Here is a 27,924-nt window from a genome sequence, read left to right on the forward strand (position 1 = left end):
TTTTCTCACAATTCTGAAACAATTTAGGGATTTTCCCTGATATTTCTCAATTTGAAAAATGAAAATTTTTGTCAAAACCAACATTCCCCCAGTCTCCACCCCGCATGTTTTTATTAAATCCCATTTTTACATCAGAAAATTTTCAGCAAGCTCTAGCCAACTCATGTGTGCCTTGTTTTATATTCTTCAACACTGGGTGGCTTGCTTATAATATAGAAAAGGAAAATGACAATTCATGGCATAGACTCTTAAGCAAATTAAAATGGATTTCATTTTCATCAGACTATGAACTGCATTAGACAGAAATTATAGTACATTTAAATATAAAAGTACATTATGACAGGTGAAAAAGCTCAAGTTTTAGTATTTACAGGAGACCCATCAGACTGTGGGAAACTGAATGAAAAAGATCTTTCAGGAAGACTGGGTTACCCCACGGTAATCTCAGACTGTTAGTGTAACAGAGATTTATTATCTAGGATCTTGACATTTACCTGCACAAGCTGTTGTTTCAACTTCTGGATTTCTGATATATTTAGCTCGCTCAGAAGATCTGAGACCAGGCTTGGGGCTGGAGGGAAGCTGTCATTTTTCTTGGGAGTGGATGTATTATTCTTGCCATTGCTAATTTTGCTGAGGCAGTTCTGTTCAAAGCCATTCATGATTTCATCGTTATTGGGCTCTGTGGTTTCATCGCTGAACTTCAGTCCATCCAAAGAGATGTTCAGGTGGCTGGTGTACATAGAGTCATTGATGTTCATGTAATGAGAGAGCTCCTTACGAAGGTTGTTCTTCTGCTCACGCTCGGTCTTCAGGGTCTCTAAGGCCTCCTCAAGTTGGCGTTCTGAGATCTCTTTCAACCGTATAGCATCTTCCAGCTGGCTGTTGAGAAATTCTGTTTCCTCTTCAAGCCTTTTGATTTCGTGTTTTAGGCCTTCAAACTCCACCTATAGAACATAGGATAAAACACTATCATTAAAATGCCTGACTATAAGAGCTCACATAGCAATTTCAGAACACTTCACTGATATATATTTTATTTAGTTAACTGTGGTGGAGGGGGAATAATTTTTAGATTCTGGACTCTAGTTCCTGCACGACAACTATAGACATCATACCTTTAATCTACCTTTGAGACTGCATGCAATAAACATTTTCTGAGCAAACTGTTAAATGATGTTGATCTACTCCAAATTAATTAGAATAATTATGATTTGCACCATGTTGTAAAGATGCAGCACCCAACTGTTTCCCCAGCATGTAATCCCAACTATCTGTTTGATCAGTAAATCCACATGCCAAACTTCACACACACACAACCCTCAACATATTTAAAACCAAAGATTTAAAAGCTATTCACTAGGTGTAACTCCATTGAAATGGCCTGTTTAAAATTGTTGTGATGCAGCGATGAAGGACCCTGTAATTCTAAATGTATGCAAAACGCCTTATTACTAAGCATAGACTAGGACGTCTTCAAATCAAACCTATACTGACAATACAATATGAAATCTGACTGTATTACCAGAGTTTGCTCATCTGCACAATGATGAGAAAACTATCTGTTGAGCATTGGTTTTGTAACCTTAATTAATGTTTGTTCAGCTCTTTGGATTCCTTGGAAGAGAAAAGAGTGGCAGAAGTGCAAAGTACTGTATTATCTTATTTATTTTTGTCAGTGAGGAAAAAGGGATTTTTAAACACTAATATTCTCCCTGTGCGATATAGCTGAACCAGAACTGACTCATGACTTAAGACATGCACCCTTTGTGTTAATTCTGCTTTGCAAATGAAGATCTGGAAAACTTGAGGGCTTCTTTTGGTTGTCTCAATGGATTAATTAAAAACTAATAACATTCAGTGGATGGGATTATGGGATGGAGAAAGGCAAAAAAAAATCCAAATATCATTAACAGAAAATTACTTACTTTGGTTCTAATATACCCACCAAACCAGTACATTTAGGACATAATTCACATTATTAAAGGATCCAGGACACAAAATGATAACCAGCAATTGCTGGAAACAGCCATCTACCAAACACTGCCTGACAAAGTTGGCTGAGGCTCAAAGTCAGCATTAGTGAGTTTAATTGGCTTTGGGTGCAAAGATTTAAATAGCTAGGCAATTTCACTTGCTTCCCTCTACAGGGCCAAAGTGAAATCCTGCTGGCCAGAGGGGAAAAAGAAAAACAAGAAGGGAGGACAACATTGTTCTAGTTTCAGAGTAGCAGCCGTGTTAGTCTGTATCCACAAAAAGAACAGGAGTACTTGTGGCACCTTAGAGACTAACTGCATGCATCCGATGCAGTGGGTTTCAGCCCACGAAAGCTTATGCTCAAATAAATGTATTAGTCTCTAAGGTGCTACAAGTACTCCTGTTCTTTTTATTGTTTGTTCTGTTTCCCAGTTATTTTCTTGAGGACCTACTATGGCTGCAAATGCAGTGTGTACAAATAGGCCAGTTCCTCAGCTGAAGATTCTCCAGTCTCCCTTACCAATATATTCAGTCAGGGGGAAACTCATAAGTAAGAGTGCTTTGTAGTAGTTGGAATTCATTTGGCTCAATCAAACTGTCTCCCCTCAATGTGTGATGTTCGGGGGACAGTCCTGGCCCATCCTCAACTCCCCCTACATGCTGGCCTATTTGGAGCTGACATGGAGTTCTCGTCTAAGCACACAGGTGGTGTGGAGGCCCAGTTGTATGACCAGTTCACCCCAAAGAGCTTGTGCAGATCCCTCTGCATCCCAGGATGAATTTCACCTTGACATGTTTAGAGGTGCACGTAATACCTCACAACAACTAGTTGTGAAAGTGCCTTCTGCTGAACAGTCCCTTGGAGGGACGGGAGGGGAAAGAAATTAAAATGAAGGTTAAAAACAAATCCCAGTAAGTTTTAATTTCTTGTTTTCTATATTCTAAGGCAGGCACAGCTACATTTTTCCCCCCCAAGTGCTTCTTAACTCAGCAACATTGGGAGGCTTCAGAAAATACTGCAAACTACAATGCTGTATGCGGGTTTATAAAATTAAATTGACAGGATCTGGGGGGGGGGGAGAGAGAGAATGATTAGACATCAGTAGATAACTATTTCATTTATATACAGCTGAGAGACACAATACAAACAATTCTGATCTAACTACCATCGGAAATAGTAACACAAGAAAATTCTAAACTCATTACAAATATGTAATTTATCTTTTCTGAGAATCTGCAGATGATTAGAACTGTACAATAAAATATTACTTCGTTTTGCAGCATGTGCATCACACAAGTGTCTGACAATGCAGAGCAATTATAGCAGTGTTCAAAATATTAAAATGGGGAGTCAGAGAAGACAGAACATTAGGAGAGCAACAGAAGTAGCAAGCCCCAACATGAAGAACTGTCCAAAAAATACATTAATTACAGGTGAGACTGGCTGACATATTTTAAAAGGGGATGAAGAATCAGTGCTGCAAGGAGACAACTCCTAATAGCTAATGTAGCAGGGGATCAGGCTCCAACAGGGGAAAAGAAGGAATGGGAGGACTTAGGGGAGACCAACAAAGAACTAGAAAAAGAGAATGACCAAGTGGGAGTATAGGCAGAGAAGAGATGCAGGTACTCTTATGAAGAACTTTCAGTACAAGAGGATTGATTTTGTAGTGGACAGAAAGCCAGGAGTGACCTTTTGAGGGTGGGGAGATGTGGCTGCACATGTGCTAACAGGCACGGAGGCAGGTTTTAGCATGATGAGCACACAGGAGCAGCCTGGAGCCATGCCGATGATTTCCATACTTGCCTGGTTTTGCTTGAGGACAGACACTTGTTTCTGAAGGCAGATGTTCTCCTCCTCGAGTTCAGTGTAGTCTTGCAGCAAACGAGCTTCTCTGAATTTATATTCCTTGATGTCATCTCGCAAGCGGGCTCTCTGGGTCTCCACATTCTGATTGAGCTGCGAAAGAAGCACCAAAAATGTGTGTCTATATTAACAATCACTATATGAACAACAATACTTCAATTTTAAATTAAACTATGCATACATCCTCTTTATTTAATGAGACTAACCTGAACTTATTTTTTTTATTCTGAGCTGAAGCCTCAGGGAATTAAGTATTTTACACAATGATTAATGATGACATACTTCCTTATGTTACGGAGGACTCTCTCTCCCTCATGTGAAGTAACATAACAGAGAAAGCAACACTATGGGCTTGTCTACACTACCGCGCAGAGGCGATCTAAGATATGCAATTTCAGCTATGTGAACAGTATCACTGAAGTCGACGTACTTAGATCTATCTACCATGGTGTCTTCACTGTGGTAAGTTGACAGCTGATGCTCTCCTGTCGACTCCACTTATGCTCCTCATTCTGGTGGAGTGCCGGAGTTGACGGGAGAGCGCTTAGTGGTCGATTTATCACGTCTATACTAGCTGTGATAAAGCAACCCCCCACTAGATCGATCGCTGCCTGCCGTTTCAGTGGATAGTGTAGACAAGCCTTAATAGAAGAACTCTCACTCATAGGCTGTGAGCAACGGGGCAAAATCTTCATGCTTGGGACTCTAATGTTATTCACTACAATCCATCTTTAGGCATTTAAATGAAAAGGCCTTTTTAAGAGCGTAAATACAGATTGAGGTGTTTAGCTTTAGGGAACCCACATTTGAATACTGGGCCTCATTGCTTATGCCCCCACCAGAACTTTAGCCCATCCCCAGTGCTGACAATGCAGCGCTGTAATTTGGGGATACTGCATGGTTAGAAGTAGGAGAGGTGCATCCTTTGGATGAGACATGGAACTGAAGATCTGCACAGCTCTGATGAAAGCCAATATGTCAATCAAGAAGACTAAGACAGCCTGGTGAGTTGGCCAATATTCCCTCTCTCGGTAATAGCCCAAGATTGTATGAGACATTGCTGAGCAAATCCTATGTCTTCGTACACAGTCACCACAACCATCCAACTCATCCCTGGAAAGCACTTCGGGATATACAAGTACAAAAACCAATATAATTACCCAAGTTATAATCACATGACATATATATGCAGACACTCAAATAAATGCTGAGCTAGCACAAATTCCATTTGTTTGGATGCCTTAATCTACTTTGCCAGATTTTTTTTCCCCCCCCACACAATATTTTTTCCTTTAAGCTACACTGAACTATAACAGTGAAAAATATACTTTAAATGTTAGCAAAAATATTTTCAGAGGAAAAAATGTTTAAACAAAATTCAGCCATAAAAGAGCAACCACGTATTTTGCAGCTGTACACTTGGTAAGAGTGAAGATAATAGCTTTTCAAACAATTACGAAAAAGCTAAAAATAAAAGGAGAGGGGTTGTCTATTATTAATTCAACAACTTAGGCTATTGCATCTTGTTTCTGCTATCCTCAATCCAGCAGCCTAGCCAAAATACAGCAAACGTGCCTCATTCTTTTCCACAAAAAACTAGTAAAGAGAGCTACTTTGGATTCTTTTAGCATAATGTTACACTACTTGTTGTTGGAAACCAGATCAACACTGCTTGCAAATTCATCGAAACAGTGTGTGCAAATCAGCAGCCTCTTCAACCGAGATGCATAGCACAGATGTCAAATAGGCATTTACCGAAAGACATAACACAAAGAAAATAGATGTATTGCAGGAGGGATGCCAGGAGCAGAGTCTGTTGTGTTTTCAGGACATATGTGGAGTTGAGTTACCTGGAACTACAAACCCAATAAAGTTAACACGAGCTCCCTCCCACCTCAGGTAGAGATTCAACTGTGTAAATTAGTCTATTTACTTTCAGCAGACAAGAAAACAGTATCCATAGCACAGTGGGAGGCTAAATTAAAATAGCCTGTTTTAGCTGATTGCTAAAACCGACACTAAAATGCAATCAACAATGGAAATGAGAGGTCATTGCATCCTTTATTCCACGGCATGCATCACAGCTCTACAACAGAGCCAATAATGGCTTCCATATGATGAAGTTTCAAGAGATAATTTGTACTTTAACTACAGCAGTGAAGGAATCAGAGATTTTGAGTCTCAGAGGTTTGCGGGATCCTTTCCCCCCCCCCCCCTTTCGATTCATGTATATTTTTCTCCGAGTTCATGGTTTTGGTGCAAAATTGAAATTTGGGCTTGAGCTCAACCGACAGATTCATGAAATGTCTAACAAACCTTAGCTGAGTAAAATTCATAGCTTGTACTGAAAACCCCCAAACCAGGCAAATCTGCATAGTTTTGAATCTAAAGTTGCAAGTAGCCCAGTTAATATTTTGTGCTTTTGTAATGCCTTTCGTAAGAGATCCTAAAAGCACTTTGCAAACATTAATGAATCAACCTTCACAACACTTTGGCAGGTAATATTTCCCCCCATTTTACAAAGGGGTACTGGTTAGAACAGACACACACCCGAGCTGTTGTGAAGCGGAGGGGCATTTAAAATAAATATAGTATTCTAAAGAGCCAAAAGTTATAGGCAGGCATGAAAGCATGTCAGAACTCCCTCCCCTGCTTAGGTGCCAGATCCCAGCAGGAAAGAAGAATCTGCAGCCAAATAATTCAAGCAATTAAAAATCTAAAATCCTGAAAGCGATTGGGTCAGACTCATCTCTAGGTCAGATTCATCTCCGAGTTTTATATCTAATTACGAGCCTGTTCTTGTAATCTTTACCCAGGTGAAGTCCCTCTGAAGTCAATGGTACCTCTCATGTGAGTGAACAACTCTCCCCCACCATCAAACTATTCTCAAAATAAGATACTCCGAGGTGTGTTCATTTTATTTGAAAAATAAGGTGACGCTCCTCTTCAGTACTCTAATTACCTCACCTCTCACAGGAGTTTAAACCAAGTTGTGTGTGTGGAGTAGAGGTAGACTTCACATTCACAGTTAGTAATCGAACAAATTTAGTTTCTTTTGCTGTGTGAGTTTTTCTGTGACAGGCTATGATTTTTTTTAAGCTAACATGCTACTTGCAATGGTTGGGTGAATCATCCACGTGAACAAAATTTCAGCAAACTTTATGGATTGTTCATGAAGCCTGCTAATAGCATTCAGAGTGTTTGACTGGTCACCTTAGTCACATAGCATTGCTTCTGTTCCTTGGTTGGATGACCTAAACTTTGCAAACAGGAGGGTCTGGTGAAAGCATTGGGGTGGTTATTTAAGATTGGGGCAGGGAGCATTTTAAGGAGATTCAGACAGAGCAGCAGATGTAAGCAGGACTAAGAAATCATTTTAAAATCTTTTCCTGTCCTGTTCTTCACAAGAAAGAGCATTGTCTGTGGAGATGTACAAGAAGCCCAGATTTTAAAATAGCTTGCTTCCTTCCTGAGCATGGAAGAAAGATATATAACTCTGATTTATTGGCTGTCTATGGACTGTACATTCCGTTTGTTCCTGTCACACTTACACCAAGAAGCTCTATATGTTGCTAGTTGCAGAGGTTATAGCTAGGTCCCTGGCTGTCTCATATAGTTGCCCAACTGCCAAGGCTTGGAAATCTGGGGTCTGCTGTTTATTTCCCCTGTTCCATATATAAAACACTGTATTATATCCACCAAGTGCATGACGCGAATCCACTGGTCTCCATCCCAAAGGAAATTACACTGCACACGTTCACACAATTAATGGCTGTGGCAAATGATTGCTGACAGTACAGAAGACAACCTAGTGTTAAGTGCCTATCAGCATGCAAGAGCTCCCTCTCCTACTAAACTAAGAAATGTTTTGTGTAGCAGAGAATATTCCTATCTCATTCTACACAGCAGAGGATATTCATCAAATTGAATATATCCTAAACTGGATCTGTTCATTCAAAAGCACACAGACCTTTTCTCTGACATGTGTATCAACATGCCCATTAGAATATTTGTCAGTGGAATTTCTTCCTCTTAATTCCCCTCCCACCCCCCGAATGAGTTGCTGCAGGGATCCCCATCTTACAGCGCAGATATTAGTTAGAGCTATTAGAAACAGTAGATATTTTCTTGGCAACAAACTAGGCAGGCCAATTCCACATTATCCCTTTTATGCCAGGCTACAATTGTTTTACTTGGTGAACCTAGAGGCCTATTCCCCATCACTGACACCAATTTCTCTATCTGCATACAAGATAAAAGTCTATTTGAATTTAATATTTTTCCAGTTTACTTTTATTTTCCTTTATGTGGGAGACAAATGGCACTAAATACTCAGGAATAACCTCTCTAATTTAGAGGAAAACAGCCACACAGCGAGGGCGAAATTGTGGCCCTACTGAAGTCAATGGGATTAGAACTAAAGAAAAAATGTAATTCCGAAGTTTACAAACAAGTGAATCTCTTTGCGGTTTCTCTTAGGGTATGTCTTCACTGCAGAGTTAACTTAGGTGATAGACACCTGGGTCTGAGCACTCAGGTTAGCCTACTCTGGGTATGAGTCACTGCAAAGCCATATCTCAGTTACTGTGACATCATTGGTGCCGTGCTCACCCTACGTGTGGCTAGGACTTCTGGGGAAATCTCCCATGGTTCTTTGGGCCACAGTAAGCTAATCTGCCCTATGATTCTTTCCTAGTGAATTAAGGGAGAACTAGTCTGTCCTTGCGGGCACACGGGTGGAATTGTGGGAAGATATTGCAGGACCATCAGTTCCAGTTCTCGAGTGATTTAGTCTGTATCCTTCCTGCAAAGAAAGTGATTACCAACTTGAGTGAAAGTGGCACCCAGGGTTTAGCTTACAGCCCAGCTGGGCCAGCTAAACTGGATTGAAACACCACTAAATTTGGCTGAGATGGTTTGTGTGTGGATCGAAACGGGGCTGGGGCAACACACAGGAGCCTGAGCTAACTCTATAGTGAAGACATATCCTCAGTGGGTCTGACTAGGGCTCCTAGGGGCTTTGATAATGTCTAGAATAGAGTCCAAACGTTTAAAAGGGCAGTTATTTTACAGATATAACTTCAAATTCACCTACTGATTGGCTTCAACTCAGGTTCTTACGTGTCATCCTTCAAAAATACAATCCTCCTGCATGACAGCACTGGACACAAAGAAAGCAAGCTTTGGTAGATTAATAGTTAAGATGGGGTCAACCAGGCCAGCCTGGAGCTGTTAATTATAGGTTTATCCTTAAAACAAGGTAGGAAATAGATCATTTGAAATTATAACAATATCCAGCTGGGATGGGTTGATGAAACAGGGTGGCTTGCCACTTAACAGCTGGAGGCCTGGGGTCATCCAACCCTGATGACTGTGGGAGCCATCTGTGCCACATTAAACCACTCTGATGGGGCCTGATAAAAGGCAGCTGATTCCTCTATAAAGAGCAGCAGGAAGGCGGGGAGGGGGGGGCAGAATAACTGACTGTCTCCTAGGGGAGTGCAAAGAGTACGTGGGGGACATTTATATAAAAACTTAGAGGCTTTAAAATATTGAAGTTTTTGCTGCAACACATACTAAAAGCATTAGGAAAACGGGGCCCTATTTAAAAGGAAAAAAAAGCAATATTGCAATTCTTTAAGACTACTGGGAAAGATGAAAGACTTCAGGTTTTTGAATTATCTACGGTGCCCTGTGTTTGGCAGTGACAGACTCAGGAACTGAGTCTGCTTTGCCCTAAAACACAAGAAGGGGGAGAGAGGAGAAGCTCACTAAGCTGTGGCAGAGACTGCAGAGTGTGAAAAACTGTGCAGGGAATATGCCGCAGGAAAGGCCCTGAGACCAGGGGAATTGCCTCTGCTTAGAAGGCTGGGAGTATCCTGCTCAGGCAGGAGGAAGACCCTGGCACCAGCAGAGTTTGGAAGTCAGAGATGAAGGCTGAGTTCCAGACAGGTAAAGCCTGGAAGAGGTAACTGACTTGGGAACCAGCTATGGGAAGAAAGCATAGGTGATGCATTGGGGTGGGGGAGAAGAGACAGGCACGTGGGTCTCATACCTCCCAGAGATTTCTGCCAGACTTGGAGTCAGGCTGAAGGGACATGCCTGGGAAAGGCACCAGCAGCTAGTGCTTTTATTGAGCCCCACTAGGTGGTGCCCAGAGCACAGAGGCAAGGTGAGATCAGGTTAAAGCAGGTAAAATATAACAAGTGAGTCAAAGTTTGTAAGTCCAAAATGATAGAGATGTAATAATCTGCCAGTTTCCGAAAAGTCTTTCAGGGTTACCCAGAATAACTCTGGAAAGCTGTCTTCTCGTTCAATTATTTTACCCTGTTAGAATCCAAACAGTCCAGAGATGAAGGATTTTCCTTTGAGTCAGTACTTACAGCTTCTTCTTTGGACAACAAACTGGTAAATGCGTTTACATACACAGTGGCCACTTGCTTTGAATTTAGTATTTCCTGTTACAGACCTTAAGTCCCTTATTAGCATTTCACAAGATTCCTCTGAGTAATTTAGTTACAAACATTTGCATTTGTGCATAACCCTGTAATAGCAAATAGGATATACAACTAGTTTTCACGAATTGAACATCTGAATACATTCTCATACTGGCACACATTTGAATGTAGGGTTATCTAAACAAATTATAGGGGTATACACAATGTAAGTGCAATGTAATAGCAGACAAAAAAAACCCGCAACAACAACAAAACCCAGAGTGTGGCTCAGGCCTCTAATCATGATTGGCATTACATCCATTTTTGGCTGATGAAAACACAAAAAGGAGTTAACAAAATCAGTGACATAGAAGGTAAAAAAAAAATAAATACATCAGCTTTCTGTCACTCCCAGGGGTATCAGGATGTAACCAATTCAGTCTACCTAGCAGGCAAGTTTATAAATATATTCACTGTTTAGGTGCCTGAGAATCCTAATTAGCAAAAACATCACTACCCTAAAGGCAGGTAATCTTTGAAATACAACACAACAATTTACTTAAACTAGTTCCATCCACCCACACATTAAAACAAACCCACGATAAGATGCCTAGGATTGAAAATCTGGGCAAGGGATCTTAGAGCTGACATCCCCCAAAAGCATTGTCCAAAATATGAAAGTAATTTAATCGGACAGCAAGAATTCAATCTTTGTTCTCTGTGTTGATTGAGATGTCTTGACCACTGTTACATATGGCTGGTATTGCAGATGAAGTCCATGTGAATACACATTCTGTCACGTCAACATTGTAGGCTTATTAGGGCAGGATCTGATTATTTTTAGGTCAGATTCAGTTCTCCCACTGTGGTAAACTGGCTCCAAGCACACCTCACATGTCACTCTTATAAGTTTGCTCTCTCACTTTCAGATCGTCCCAGTTGCCATAGCAGATTAATATCCTGAAAAAAAATATTCCAGTTCTATATTTGATATTTCATGTAAGAAAAATATTTTTGGGACATAACCAGTAATGTTCTCATTCTCAAGTCTTCAGCATCTCCCAGTTTCACAGCATCACTAGTGGAGAGTGCATAAAGAGATTGCAAGGGACTGTGCATTTTTTTTTTATCATTGTACAGCAGCTAGAAATAAATAAATAGATACATATATAAATCTCCTAGCCATTGCATTAAAAATCAGCATGAAAACTGGGAAGACCAATCTACCTGGCTCAGTGCAGCAGGCCTTGTCATAAGTTTCCAAAAGTTCATGAGGTCGTAAATACAGATTAGTGTTTCTATTTTTTTAAGTGAAAAAAGGTAAAAACAAGTTCTGCCATGTGCCTCTATAAAAATCATTTCAATGGTATTTTGGTGGCAAAGTCAACCACTCCAAAGTTAGGAAAACCCAGGTTTATGGGTTCCTGTGCAACCTTATTTTGGCTTTCTTGGTTGTATACATTCCGACACCATCTTTAATTACACACATGTATATGTATACAAAATATATACAATATAAAGACCTCAGAAATGAAGCCATATTTGGGGTGAAGACTAGCAAGCAAATGACACACTGCACAGCAATGACCTGTGCTCTTCCAGGTCCACAGCAGTCAGGATGGCAGTTTAGATTTTATATGTACTGCACAGTGCTTGATTTATCTATAGCTCAAGGTGATCATCCCCTGTTATAAATGTATTCTGTATAAATGTATTTCTAGCTATAACTAACTCATGGATCCGTTGCTAATCCCATTTAGCCATTCATGCTACTATACTTGTAACATACACTATTCGTGATCTATGTTTTCTTTACGTTCTGTTCATTGTTTCCTTTTCTCGTGCTATAGGATTCAAACAAATCAAGCATCTTCACCACTGTTTTCTTACCACATTCCCTCCCCTGGATACTCCATATAAATATTATGTAAACGTAATGCACAAATAGAAATTAATACCAAAAATAATACTGAAAAAACTCTGTGTGCACAAACTGTTTTACCATTGATTTAGGAAATTTGTTCAACTATTTTCCTTTAAATTTTGCAGGGAGCATTATTCATAAATGGTTAGTAAATAAATATTTATTCATGTGCCTTTATTTATGAACACACATCAGTATATCTTGCATCCCACAAAAGTGAGCCCATGAAATAACTGAAATGGACATTCTACAAGAACAGGATGTTCCACTTATGGGAAAGGCACTAAGTAAAAATTTACAGAGAATCCACAATTTATAGCAGGGGTAGGCAACCTATGGCACGCGTGCCGAAGGCAGCACGCAAGCTGATTTTCAGTGGCACTCACACTGTCCAGGTACTGGTCACCGGTCTGGGGGGGCTCTGCACTTTAATTTAATTTTAAATGGAGTTTCTTAAACATTTTAAAAAACCTTGTTTACTTTACATACAACAATAGTTTAGTTATATATTATAGACTTATAGAAAGAGACCTTCTAAAAACATTAAAATGTATTACTGGCACGTGAAACCTTAAATTAGAGTGAATAAATGAAGACTCGGCACACCACTTCTGAAAGGTTGCCGACCCCTGATCTATAGATTCCAGCAGATACAAAGAAAATGATTAAAAAGTAGCTTGGTTGATCCATAGGCATATTAGCACAAATGCTCTCAAAAGTACCATACAGTTTAAAAGTTTAATTCAAAGAAAATGTAGCAAAAGTCATGTCCAAATAATAGCAGCAGAAAGTGTTATAGTCATACCTGATGAGAACAATGATCACAGTACATTTTACAATGTTTTTATCAATGAGTGTTTGCAGTCTGAACAAGTTAACTGGAGGAGAAATATAAAGTGGACATTATGCCAACTGGATAATTAAAAAAACAGGCATGTACTCCTGTTGAAGTCAGGGACTGCAAGTGGGGTTGGTCAGTCTTCTCAGAAGCTGCTAGGTTTTTAAGACCAGGTATGATAGGAAACAGAAGGTAGACAAAAATATAAAAGAAGGTTGCAGATCACAGGTTTTAAGCACAGAGTGTCACTAGCACTCAATACACCAGAGAAGAGCAGAATTCTTCATGCTTCCTAGTCCTCCCACACACCAGCACAGTGTACGTGGTACATTAGGCAGGACTCAAGCTGCTTAAGTGGAAAGACTGCTACTTTTAAAAACAAAATTAAAAATGCCACGTGTAGGAAGGCAGAGGCCACTTGGGGAGTTACATTACAACACCTTTTTTTGATCCTGCATTTGGTACAAGCCTTCATGTGTTAATGCTGCTCTTTCTTACTAGTACTATGTTCACTTCATCAATGAGTTTAGCACTATTAGAAACACAGTGGGTCCTAAACTACATGTTAAGTTTCCATTCAAACTTTAACCTCATTTCATTGGGGGAGAGGGGAGAATTGAGCAAAAAAAGTAAATGGTATATTATATCCAGGTCAAAGCCTCACTTCCATGCCATCTCATTAAAACGTCACCTCTTTAAAGAAAGTATTATCTGTTCCTTTAATAATGAAATATGCGTAAGGTGCCTGGCTCAGCACTTAGCTCTTAGCACAACAGGCTACCATACGGGAAGTCTAAACTAGAGGCAGCTTCCACCGGAGGTGTCTCATCCTTCTGGATTAGCAAAGGCTGGGAGTTCTACAAATGCACCTCCCCCAGCCTCTAACAGAAGCAGCAGCACCTACTGTGACATTCTGTGGATATTCTGCAAGTGGTGTTAAAAGAAGACCTAAGTGAATGTTTCACGATGCAACCCAAATCTCACCCATCTTCAGGTTTTGCTACAAATCCTAAAGTCATGCCAGATTTGCTGAGATTCATGAACCTGGAGCCAACTCTTGAGTGACCCTGGATCAACTTCTGGTTTCTAGTGGAAACCACACCAAAAGGTTTGCACAATACCTCTGTGAACTGAAGAGCTCTAATAAATGCAATCTGGCCAGTCTTCCTGGGACAGACAGGATGGGTTCCAAGACACAAGAACCCTACAGGAGGGAAATAAAAGATGGGAAGGGGGAGGAAGAGAGAAAGTCCTCTGAGCTCCAAGAGGGGTGGTGTGCATTATCTTTCTTTCCCCTCCTGAACCCCCCAGAAAGTGGGGGACATAGCTGGGGATAACCATTCCTCATATCTTTTACCATGTCTAATATATAGCTCTGCTACCTTTAAAATATTTTAACAGCAGCCATGCAGCTAAATCGCAACGTTAGGAGTGAATGTGAATGTGAATTACTGTCGGGTTTCTTCCCTGTTCCCCGTGTCCAAACATCTATTCCATGGAGAGTAACAAATACGTTCATTATCATAGCTGCTAATCTCTCAAATTTTTAAACCTGTTATTTCCAAGGTGGTGTGTCTGGTTTACCTGCGTAGCTCCAAATTTTAGTCACAGTTTATAAACTCTTTAAATAAATAGCTTTTGTGACACTGTAACATTAAAGAGAGGTTTATTGCAACAGTGGAGAACAAAAATGTACACCATCATGGATTTCTGTTACGTGCAACATTATAGCTTCACTTAATTAAAAAGCGCCAGGAGCAGTAACCCCACAGACATTTAAATATTCTACAATTTCTTAATCAGCACAAAGCCTTGCTATAATACAGATACTTGATTAGCAACTATTACTTAATACACAGTTTGCTAATTAACACTTCAGATTTTTGAACCAATCAAAGAGCCAAGTTTCAAAGCACAACCCCAAACCCTTTATTTGTCAGGGCTAATAAGGAGCGTTGACATCTGTGCACATACAGCTGGGACTGCAGACACATCACTGTCTGTATTCTGTCAGCTTGTATTTGTTTGTATTCCTCCTGAGGATCTTGCCTTGATCAAATAATCTATGCTGTCTTCAGTCCCAAACCTAAACCAAAAATATCTGCTGTGGCATTCTTCCCACCTCACTGGTTACCACCACCCACTAAACTCCATCCTGGGTCAGTAATCTGCAGGTTTGTTTACTGTGGGGTTTTTTGGTGGGTGGTTTAGGGGTCGGGTGGTTGGCACTGGTTTGTCTACACTAATGCAGCTGCACCAATGCAAAGCCCTAATATAGTTGCAGTGCACTGGTGTAAAAAATGACTTGCACCAGTGCAGTTACATTGGTGTAAGTATACTGGTGCAAACAAGTCCTTGTTGCAGATAAGTCATAGAAGCAAAAGATTCTACATATCCGAGGAAAACCAAGCACCAGTTGCTTTCTGATTTGCTGATACTGTGGGCTTGTCACCTGCAAAATCGCATGCTATAAACGAAAAGCACAAAATTTCATCCAGTCACTGTTCACTCATTTTCACACTTTATTAAAAGAAATGACCACATGATTTCAAATGCAGCTTTGTGTGTGTGTGTGTGTGTACGTACGTACGTGTGTCCAAATTCTATACTGCCCTCCCCCACAAGAGTGGGAATTTACAAGGAAAATGCTGACCCAAGCGTAATAACATTGGTGTGAATGGCACAATTATAATAATCTCTGCCTCCCCTGCACTGTACTGTTTGCTAAGAACAGCTGAACTCCAGCTGCTTTTCAAATCTGACATTTAAATGATTGGCAGCATTCCATGTCCTTCATTTTAATCAGGAAGGGGTTTAACCCTTCTTGGGTATGCTAAGGGAACAACAATCTATTTGAACATTAATGGTATTAATTCAAAGGATTTCTCTGAAGGTCTTGTTTTGAGAGAAATTTTATGTCTCTGCCAACTTGGCAGTGAGGGAAGGGATGAGTGTGCTGTGGGAGCTTCATAAGAAAGACACACCTGCCTAAAAACGTGTCTTTGGAAGATCTTTGTTTGCCAAAAGACAGGCATCTGCTTGCTTCTCAGCTTGTGGTAATCAGCAATAGAAAACAATAAAGTCAGTCAATCATGGAAGCAACACACAGTAGCATGGCAAGGGAACCAGAATGAAGCACAGTTCCCGGAAGATATCGGAGCAATACCTTAACTGTTACATGCACTTTAGTCCAATCTGCCTCACAGCAATGTTATCTTCTGCACTTACCAAAATAAATTAACAGCTTATTATGAAACCAACACCAGCATGACTTCACTTGTCATACATACATTTAAAAAAAAAATAAAAAAATCTTCGCCTTGGTTTAATCTCTTACCAACAGAGGTCGTGTGAGAATCAATGACGCTCTAAACTCCATCAGCACTAGATTATGGGCCAGTTCTTTAATGTTACTTCAGCACCTCCCTCCCATTGACATCAAGCTGAAGTAAGCACCTAAACAGCATTAAAGATCAGGCCAAGATGCTGGCCAAATCAAAGCATGTAAGCCAACACAGAACACTGGGTCCAAACCACCAAAACAAAACCCCAATACAGCTGTGAACAAAAGGGAAACAGGTATGGACTTCAAGTTTTGTTAGAAGCGTCAAGTTAAGCCCTGGCCATTTAAACCCCATCTTGCCAGTCCACTAACCCAGACATCCCTATCCCTTACCTTTAAAGGGGCTTCCATGTGTCCTGCTGTCACCCAGTCCCTCTCCTCTGATATGTCTTCTAGCCAGCCAGCCCATTCACTGGGATCTTCGAGCAGTGCCAGATGGCCATTACCATACATCATGCATCAGTCAGGGACCAGAGTTTCCCTAGCTACAGCACAATGGGATTGTGGGGTGCCTCATCCTTCCCAGGCTCATTCATCTGGCAGAAGCAAGACTATTTCTTCTGCCACTGCTCCTCAATGAGTGTCTTGAAAGGACTGGGACAGATACCCGAGGATTCAGTGGATAGAAAGGAAGGCAGCACAAGTTTTCTCACTAAAGGATTCACTCTCAAGTTACTTCAAAAACCTTTTAAGTGATGGGAGCTCTCGGCGCAGAAAATCCCAGGACAGGAGAAACAAGCCACCTGGGCTGAAGATATTGGGGGGAGGGAGGGAGAGAGAGAGGTGAGGAAAATGAGGAAATTGCAATGTTCCTATTTGCTCCTGCCTCTCCCTGCAGAGGAGCTGAATTATTAGGGGCTGATGGAGGTAATCCCAGCAGTCAGCCACACAATTAGACTGTTCTAGCTTGCATCACCACCTGCTGCTACTGGGGGACTCCTGGATGGGCTGAAGTATTTGGGCAGTTAAGCAGAGGGATTGTGTATAAAACAGAGATTAGAGACTTCTTAGGGGCTAATTCAGATTAGCCCCTCCAGAGACAGGGTATGGAGTCTGTGCTCCTGCTTCTTGAGGTCAAGCAAGGGCAGAAGGGGGAGCGATAGCTCAGTGGTTTTGAGCATTGGCCTGCTAAACCCAGGGTTGTGAGTTCAATCCTTGAGGGGGCCCCACTTAGGGATCTGGGGCAAAAATCAGTACTTGGTCCTGCTTGTGTAGGCAGGGGGCTGGACTCGATGACCTTTCAGGGTCCCTTCCAGCTCTATGAGACAGGTAAGAAGGGGGCAGAATAAAGGAAGGTGGTCTTATGCTGGGGGAACTGGTTCTCACTCAGCCTGATGGTACTAGGCAAATCTCTGTTGAGCCTGAGCAGGGAGTCAGGTGAAAGCAGGAAGGGTTTGAGGGCTAATTTCTGAGTGAAGGGATCTGGACTCTGGGGGGAATCCAACAGGAGGGAGAGCTATCAAGCAGAAGGAAGTTTCAGGGCAGCGAGGGGTTGGTCAAAGGAATTTGGGGATGAGGTTCTGAACTTGCAGAGGGATGGGCTGGCTTGGTAAGGTTGAGTGTGGAGAAATGAAGGGGGGAGAGAGAAAGTGTTAAAGCAGTAGGGGAAGAGAGACTAAGATCTGAGGGGCAGAAGACCATAGAAAGGAGAGCAAAAATAGAAAAGGTCAGGAAGGGGAGAGAACAGAGAGGGGGTCACATTGCTCCTTAATAGAGTGCTTCTTCATTTTTCATTGTGACAAGGGCATCTCTCTCTTTCCCACCTCCCCACCATCTTTCACCTGTCACCTACATAGTCTCCTGTGACACCCACTCTCCCACTGTCCGTATTTCAGTTTGGAAAATGTGGTCCCCCCCTTTGGGAAGGGGGGAAGGTCTGATGTATGGAGGAGGTAGGGAAGAAAGTAGTGGAGGGATCTCCGCTACATGAAACCCCACCACTTATTTTGGTCACCAGCTTCCACCATCTCCCCCTTTACACTTAATAGGGAGAGGGTTTCCAGGGACTGCTCAGAGGAGTTGCTTTTAGGTTTTGCATATACACACTTTAAGGTAACCTAGGTCTCCACAGGACTCAGCAGCTTTCCTGAAATCTTCAAACAACATTTAAAAGAGCTTTGAAGTACAAAAACACACAGTATGATTCACAGCTGATCAGAGGCGAAATTCTGGCCTGATTGAACTCCCACTGACAAAAGCTGGGTCCAGGATTGCACCCCAGGTGTCTATAGTGAGCATTACATGACAAAACAGATTGCTGAGCCACTCTGATGCCTAGAATTTCCTGAATGACCTAACTTTAGGGTCATATGTCCAGATAACTGACACCTCATATCACATCCACAGAGAAACTTTTGCTTTTAGATCACATGATGGGAAAGATCATTTCCACTCCTGAATAGAGATCTTTAAAAAAAGTTACTTGATTCTGGTTTTGAAGCTCCTGGATTCACATATTTTAGATGTTACATTCCCAGCTTAAGCAGTTCATTTTTTAGACAAAAGTGCTGGCGAGAGATTAAGAAGGGAAACTGATAACTGGGCAACAAATCTGTAAAATCACTTAGCATTCAGAAGGCTTGCCTGCCATCTCCCAAGATGCACTTTTGTTCCAGAAATAATGGTTAGCTTATAGATCAGGGCAAAACTGTGCCCTAGGAAAGCATTCAAGGAGGATATGGACACACCATTTTACGGTCAAAGAGTAACAGTCAACAAATTGATGTTTTGCAGAAGGTCAAAGATTTTCTTTTTTAGGAGACAGGAAACAAAGAGAGAGAAGACTAAGCACACATACAGAAAAACAAAATGAGCAATAAGTAAGACAATGGGAGTTGACAGCCAGACAGATATAGAGGGTGTATAGAAATTGGCAATGCCGCATCTGTACAATCAGATCTAGCTTCCCATACTGCCCCCACAAAGAGGATGTGTCTATATAAAGTAAGTGCCAAGGCAGGTTACAAGTTATATTTTAACTGCACAACAAGTCATATTTTAACTCAGTCAAAGAGATCTGATACTGTACCTATTATAAAAAATAGCCATTTCCTTATTTTAGTTCAAGGACATTCTCCTCCCTGTGCCCTTCCCCATTAGAAAATGGTAGTAAAAAGCCCAGGAATGTGGTATTGTTCTACCTGAAAAAAAAAAAAAATATATCTGGTAACTTTCAAAGATAAAGGGATACCAAGCAAATGTTGAAGTAATACTAGTTTGGGTTCTGAAATAAAACTGAGAGCACTGAAGCTCCAATTTCCTGACTAAAGCGTACAATGTAGACCAGTGACTCTCAACATTTCCAGACAACTGTACCTCTTTCAGGAGTCTGATTTGTCTTGTGTACCCCCAAGTTACAGCTCACTTAAAAAGTGCTTCCTTACAAAAATCAGACAAAAATACAAAAGTGTCACGGCACGCTATTACTGAAAAAAAATGGCTGACTTTCTCATTTTTAACCATACAATTATAAAATACATGCACTGGAATATAAATATTGTACTTAAATTTCAGTGTATAGTACACAAAGCAGTATAAACAAGTCATTGTGTGAAATTCTACTTTGTACTGACTTTACCAGTGCTTTTTAAGTAGCCTGTTGTAAAACTAGGCAAATATCTAGATGAGTTGATGAACCTTTGAAGACCTCTGTGTACCCTAGGGGTGCATGGACCCCTGCTTGAGAACCACTGACCTATTTATTACAGTGTATTCTCTAACAGCACAGTATGTGTAATCTGATGTGATAGCTTGAACAATAAACTAAAGAAAGGCAGTTTCTCTTTCCAGAAATCGGCCTACAGCCTTATATTTAGGAACAGAGCCTTTCCTTTGGTTATTGCCAGACTACTGCATACATCATGGCCCTATTCAGATACTCAAATCAATTAGCACCTTTCTCGGTGAGCAGATCAAGGTTTATTCTTCTGATTCTGTGTTTGATGGCTCTCTCAGCAAATCACAATCAACATCACTGTTAATGATCTCCAAAGTGTTCACTGGAAGTGGAGTGGAGTGAAGATGCTTTATTATTATTTAGACTAATCAACACTCAAGATGGGAATAGAAGATTGGATTGCCCGGTCTACCTCCCTGCCAGCGCAGGATTTTTCCCTACAGTGTTTGCCCAGTCTAATTTCAAATGTCTCAAGCATAACCATTTCTCTAAAAAGGCTGTTTGTTCTTCAGGCTAAAATCTCAACATCAGAAAGTTCTTCCCAATATTCGGTGTGAGTTTTCCCTGACTTAATTTCAACCCATTTTCCTAGCTATGTCCGTCCTTCCCTCACCCAAGCCCCATATATTGAATTCTTTAACCTTTTCTCAAACCATTCCTTTTAGCCCACTGATAATTTTGGGCCTCGTCTACACTTAAAATTTCACTCAATATAGCTACATAGCTCAGAGGAATGAAAAATCCACATCCCTCACCAACGTGGCTAGACCAACCTAAGCCCCGGTGTAGACACAGCTAAATCAACAGAAGAACATATCTGTTGAGACAGCTACTGTCACAGGTCAACGGACATGTTCTTCTACCATCACTCAGGAGGTGGTGTTCCTAGAGCGATGGAAAAACCCCTTCCAGCACTGTGGGCTGTGTCTACACTATAGGATTATGCCAGCAAAGCTACAGCAACACAGCTATGCCGCTAGTCCCAGTAGTGTAGACGTAGCCTCTGCTGCTCTTCTCTGCACTCTCTCAAATTTCTCAATGCCCTTGTGGTAGTCACTTGCCCAACTCCGAATGGAAAATCCCAGGTGCAGTTTTATTATATCCCTATGGAAAGCAACGACTATCTCACCGCTCCATGGTACAATCCCTCTGTAGCCCAAAACAGCACTGGCTGTTTTATTATGCTATCGTATTCCATTGTAAACTTGTGTCTAATTTGTCTCCTGGTATCTATACACATATATTCCACTTTGATAGTCTGAAGTTTTGCTGGTTAATTAATGCCTGGCCTTCCTCTACTCTGAGATCCTAAAGAGTCTAACCTATTTTCTCTTCTAGTCTAATATTAAAGACCTATTTTAATGTCCATTAATCATTTACAACAACATTCTTGTCAAGCAGATTTGAAGTTAAACTATCTTCTGCAGCAGTCTGGGAGCAGATTCTCAGGAGTTTAGTGCCAGACTACACAAATTAAGTCAGATTCGGGGAAAGTCTTTACAATGAACAATGTTAACAGAGCAAGAAGTTATGATCTGAAGAAACGGTTGTTCTTCTAAAGGCATTGTTCATGTTCTTTCCATTCTAGGTGTGTGCGCGCTCACCTGCACAGTTGTTGGAGACTTTTGCCTTAACGGTATCTGTCGGGTTGGCTGTAGTGCCCCCTGGAGTGCTGCGCTCATGCATTGGTATATTAGGCACTGCTGACCCTACGCCCTCTCAGTTCCTTCTTGCCAGTAACTCCGAAAGAGGGGCAGGAGGGCAGGTAATTGAATGGACATGAGCAACACATCTCAAAAAACAACTGCATGTCGAAAACGGTTTGAAGCCGGCAGAGCAGGGCATGCCCTGCTCTGTGAGGAGAGGCCCTGCTGGGACTAACTACCAACTAACCTAACACTTAACTTAATGGCTAACTAAGTATTTACAAACTATGTACAAAGAAGATAAAGACTGTAAAGAATCATAGATTATTTTTTCATAGATTATTAGGGTTGGAAGGGACCTCAAGAGATCATCTAGTCCAACCCCCTGCTCAAAGCAGGACCAATCCCCAGCTTTTTACCCCAGTTCCCCAAATGGCTCCCTCAAGGATTGAACTCACAATCCTGGGTTTAGCAGGCCAATGCTCAAACCACTGAGCTATCCCTCCCCCGACTAATGCTCTTGCAATCTGCAAGGTGCTTCAAACAACCATCAAGGGTGATAAGAAGGAACTGAAGGGGCTTAGGGTTGGCAGCGCCTAATATACTGACGCATGAGCGTGGCACTCAAGGGGACACCACAGCAGACCCTACGGATACCACTAAGGCAAAAATCTCCAACGAATTGTGCTCGTGGGTGCACACACACCTAGAATGGAATGGACATGAGCAAGCTCTCAAAGAAGAATAAAAAACTTTAGACAATAAACTGTCATATGGAACAAGAAAAATATGGTTGAACTCTACATATGACCCCTTCGCAGGCATTAGTTATTCTTTTCAGATCACAACCTAAATCCAAGAGGATATTTTAGTTGAGAACAACAGGACAGGTGCAGATTATTCTGAGACTAAAATGATATAAATTTATAATTTTACATAGTGAGAGTGAAGCACGCAGCCAGTGTGGTACACCAAGAACTTATAAAGTTGACTGGCAAAGGCCAAACATTCAGGCACTGTCCCACCCAGTGTGAAAAATTCTCCTTATTCAAGTGCAGACACAAAGTGATGGGGCGGACGATGCAACTAGTAGATTTAGGGTATGTCTTCATTGTGAAGTTAGCCCAAGCTCTTACCCTGGAGTGATGTCAAATCCCATCTACACACAAACACTCTCAACTGAATTTAGTGGTACTTTTAACCCAGGCTAGCTGGCCCAGCTGGGACCTCGGGTTAGAGTTTGGGTGGTTTTCATTTAGGCTGGTAACCTGCCCTCTTTGCAGTGAGTACATTGGCTACATCACTCGAGTGCTGACAGGTCTCCAGTGCTTTCCCACACACACACACACACCCCCGTGTGCCCAGAAGGACAGACAAAATTAATTGGGAAAGGACCATAGGAAATGCCCCCAGAAATCCTAGGGACATATACAAGTGAGTGCAGCAACACAGCAACTCATATATTTGCAGTGTAGCTGGTCAAACCCAGGCTACGCTAACAGGTGCTCAGAGCTGTGTGCTGAGCACACAAATTAGCTTTGCACTGAAAACATACTATTGGAAAAAGTTATATTAGGTTACTAGATTAAATCTTTTCTTTATCCTCCCTTTTACAGAGACCAAAGTAGTGGCATTCGATTAAAGCCTAATTCTGCAGCCTTTACTCATGCTGCACAGACTCTGACTTCAGTTGGACTCTTCACCTTAGCTACAACTGAAGTGACAGCCCCTAAATTTGGAAGTTTATAGCTGAAGCTGTACTCCAATCTCTGATGAGACTAACGCTTCCAAACTGGAGTCACCTAGCATTCCAGTTTTAATAGCCAGCACCATTTTTCTGGCTTCACACATAGTGCAAGTTTCCTTATGAAGTATTATCTAACCCTGAAAATTGCCTGTAGTCCAGTTTTTTTGGAAGCCAGTGAATATAAAGGAAATGACTAACATGTTTTTGTCTCTCTAGCCACTTCTATTAACTGTTCAGCAGGAGATAACCCTTGAAAACATGCTGATGATTCACTAAATTAACTTCAGGTTTATTATAATCAAATCAACTGTGGATGAAGTCTGCTAGCCACTTCTCCCAGTTGAGCTCCAAACAATGTCTCACAGCTCTTTGTAATTTACAGAAACAGATGTGGAGATGTAGCAATTTGGACAATTGTCAAACAGTGACTAAATATTGTTTCTAGAGATTTCCTTTGCCTTCCCCTCCTTTTTTGGGGGGGTGTGATCTTCCAACTAACAAAGACCTCAGAAAGAATCACTGATGCCCAAACATAGCTTTGTGCAACTTTTATCAATACATTCAAATCAGTGGACTTTTGTTTCACTGAATAGATATTGGGTGAATCTGTCAAGTGTTGAGTGTAATGTCTACATGCAAGAGTTGTACCACTAACTGTCCCAATATCTAGTTCTACACTGCTTCAACTATATTAGTAGCACAACCCCTCTAGTGTGGACACTGTTACACTGGTCTAGAAGTTCTTATACCAATGTAGTTGATTCCCATAAGGAAATAAACTGTGCCAATACAAGGCACTTTTATACTGATTTAACTGTATTCACATTAGAGGTTGTACTGGGGTAACTATTTTGGGTAAAACAAACAAGTCACACCCCTAACTGAAATAGTTATACTGGAACAAAATTAGTGTATAGATTAGGTATATGCTGGTAATGCAGACACGGCTCTCAGGCGTGTCCAAATCAACTTTTACTGAATGGATGATAGCAAAAAAGCAGCTTTTGTCCAAATAGCACAGAAATCAGAAGCCTGGCTGGAAACAATAGAGACAGCTGTGAAGTTAAAGACACTCTGTTACAGTGTTTATCAAAATGTAAAGAGCCAAGCTAAAGGCACTAAAAATTGACGTCCTCAATCTGCTTCACCAGATTTCCTCAATTCTTTTGTGGAAGATGAGTGCAGCATCTATATCTTGGCTTCAGTGACTGACTGGCCACTCTGCTGAAACCGGCAGTTGCACTAGTTGCTCTCAGATGAGGGGATGTTTTTTACATTGTAGACAACTGTTCGTTAGACCCCAGACTGAGATCACCAACTCTTTTCACGGAGGTCATTAAGTTAATTGTCACGTGATGGCAAATTTCAGCCACTGTTGAGAACGACTAGATTCAATCAATTATCCAAAAGGTGACAGGCTTATTGTTCCCATTAGCATTCCACTGTCCTGGTCCCTGTCTAATGGAAAGGGGAGCAGGAAAACCAGAACCACCACACACAGCAGGAAGCAGCCATTTCATTAACTTGCCTTACCGTATGCTTTCCCCTTCAGCCACGCCTGTTTGGACAATGGATAACAAATTAAAGAGATATCAGCTTCTGACACAGGAAAGAATGATAGCTTTGACTCACTGCAGTGTGAACTATCCCAAAACGTCATCAGATCCCTCAGTCTGGATCAACAACAGCAACTGACCTCTCTCAGGAGCAATAAAAAGACAAAACATGGTAGGATTTCATGAGTTAACCCCATATTCATTTGTGACTGAAGGAGAGAATAAAAATTAAACAAAACCTGTGAACTACACTGATTTCAATCCCTTTCATCTAGGGAGAGAACATCTGATCTGCACTTACAGACCGGATCCCCATGTCCAGCCACCAACCCAAAATGTTGTTGTACATGCAAGAGAGTTGAGAGGGAAGTATTAGTAAGGTAGCAAAACTAGGGTACTTTTTGGAATTTCTTCTTCAACCTGACTTACAAAATTGCTGTGAATGGCATAGTCACAGAAAAGAATATAGGCGGTAAGAAGACAGAGAAATGAATAATAATAATTAGTATAGGAGCTGGTGCAGTGAAAGCACAAGTCAGTACTACAGTGACCATTCACTACCAGAGTATTTGTTCTTCCTATTTGGACTATTTTTTGTCACATTCCTCCCTCATCCCTAAAACCAATCTAAAATGGCTTGAAAAAGTATCTTAGAAGCAGTTCTGGGTCAGTTTGCTAGCTGCCAAGCTACTAAACACAACTGATTTTTCTTCAAGTATGTTAACAGTTATGCTTCAGGATGTACTACGCATTCATGCTCTTTCCTATTTTCAAACCTTTGCCTCTCAAAAACATGCCAAACAAATCTTACTAAGAAATGCTGCCAGAGGCCACAGTCTCATAATGGAGGCAGCAAACCTGGAGCCGCTAAACCAAAACAGTTCTCCTATTTTCTGTAGCCTACAACCTGCTGGAAGATTTCATCCAGAAGCAAAACAACACTTTTAATAATGGTTTGCCAGGTTATTTCAAGCCACTGTCACACAGGTTAGAATGTTCTCAGTCACACTACATTGTGTATGTAGTTGTCAAATCAGATAAAAGATTATCTCACGGGGGATTGTTATACTTTTCCAGAGCTTACGCTGGTCAGAAAACCCTGAGCAGACAAAGGTCAAAATGAAAGTCATCAAGAAGCCATCATTTAAAAAAAAGAAAACAAGTGTTATGTTCCCTGCAGTGCAGCACCGTTGGTCACATACCAGCTTCCTTTAAAGGGTGCAATGAGAAAGATCCTCATTCTTGCATGGCACAAGGTTGATTCCCAAACAACAGAGCATCTTGGAATCTTACCACTAACTGAAACTTTGAGACTCTTATTACATAAAAAAACTATACATTAATAAATATCATGGCAAAAATCTCTGCACTGACGCATTACTTTAAACCTGGAATTAGAAAATATGCAGTACGGTTAAAGAGTGACACGTGCATCTCTTTGAATTTCCAGCATTAATTTATTTTTCAAAATTCTGACACTCTGGGATCCAGCCATTACAGGAAGAGAAATGCTGTTGTTAACATCTTGCCTCTGAATATATCAGTGCACAACAACAATGGAGAAATCAGGAGCAGATGCCTCCTGGAATACATGCAAAGCAAATCAATTGAATTTCCATGGCAATTCATCTTCTTTGAAATGGATTTTATATTATTTCTCAAAGGGCTACAAATGATATATGCTACTTCCCCATTGTAAAAGATACAAATTTTTCATCGTTATCCAAAAAAAGGGGAAGTTGTCAGTGTAAAATCAATGCCAATGAAGATAAAAGGTGGGAAGAAAACGGCTGCCATCTGTAACCATCTGCAATATGCTGAGACAGCACCCAGCAGCATGCCTGTATCGTATCATCATCATCACCATATTTGAACTTCCTGTAATGAACAAAAGACAGGCAATTACTCTGCCCATTTATCCAGACATCCCTTCCAGTGCTCTAGAATCAAAGGGGGGAGGGAGAAGAAAAGAAAGAAAAAATTCACATTGTGACCCTTCTAATTCTTTCAATACATTGGGGTGATAAGGAATCCAGTCTTGGAGATCACATTTGAGAGGCTTGGTTCCTTTGGGACATCGACCTGTCTCTGGCATGCTTTTAGGAAAGTGCCTGGTTAGTCCACAAACAAAAGCTTTCAGCCAAATAGACCCAAATAGCATCTTCCTGAGCGACTGAGCAGCCCTATTCAGGATTGCACTGCTCACCTCCGTAAACTGAGGAGGGGGTCAGGTTCAAGCTCCATTAACGAGTTCAGTGTAAGGAGTGTTTTTTTAAAAACTGCATCGTCTCGATAGGCTTTCATCTATATCGTAAATAAATACTGCTTTCTTCAATAAACTGAAAAAAATATTTCACATCAAAATACTACGTGTGCACTTGCTAGAGCAGGGGCCGGCAACCTTTCTGAAGTGTTGTGCCGAGTCTTCATTTATTCACTCTGATTTAAGGTTTCACGTACCGGTAATACATTTTAACATTTTTAGAAGGCCTCTTTCTATAACTCTATAATATATAAACTAAACTATTGTTGTATGTAAAAATAAATAATACTTTTAAATGTTTAAGAAGCTTCATTTAAAATTAAATAAAAATCCAGAGCCCCCCGGACCGGTGGCCAGGACCCGGGCAGTGTGAGTGCCACTGAAAATCAGCCTGCATGCCGCCTTCGGCACGTGTGCCATAGGTTGCCTACCCCTGTGCTAGAGTATTTTGTTTGAATTTTTAGGCCTTCTCTAGTCCCACAGGTATGAATTCCAGAGAGAATAATACTCCCACAAAATAGACTTGAAAGATCCAAATGTGTTTTTCCTAAAATTGGTGTTTGCCATGGCATCCTCTATACCTCCCCAAACCAGGGCTGGCTTTAGGAAGTGCGGGGCCCAATTCGAACATTTTTGGCAGGGCCCTGGCA

The 27,924-nt window shown here is 41.1% G+C and overlaps 1 protein-coding gene across 2 annotated transcripts in view; it reads right to left on the minus strand.

The window, feature by feature from the left end:
* The window catches only part of BICD2 (BICD cargo adaptor 2), a 151,331-nt gene that overhangs the window by 25,145 nt on the left and 98,262 nt on the right, over positions 1–27,924 (minus strand). For both annotated transcript variants that reach the window (XM_032804163.2, XM_032804164.2), the window contains exons 3-4: positions 3,785–3,937; positions 495–947 (exon numbers count right to left, since the gene is read on the minus strand). In XM_032804163.2, the coding sequence (XP_032660054.1) occupies positions 495–947; positions 3,785–3,937 (606 nt within the window). The remainder of the gene's footprint in view (positions 1–494; positions 948–3,784; positions 3,938–27,924) is intronic.

This window comes from Chelonoidis abingdonii, chromosome 17, assembly GCF_003597395.2.
Source record: "Chelonoidis abingdonii isolate Lonesome George chromosome 17, CheloAbing_2.0, whole genome shotgun sequence".
Lineage (NCBI taxonomy): Eukaryota > Metazoa > Chordata > Testudines > Testudinidae > Chelonoidis > Chelonoidis abingdonii.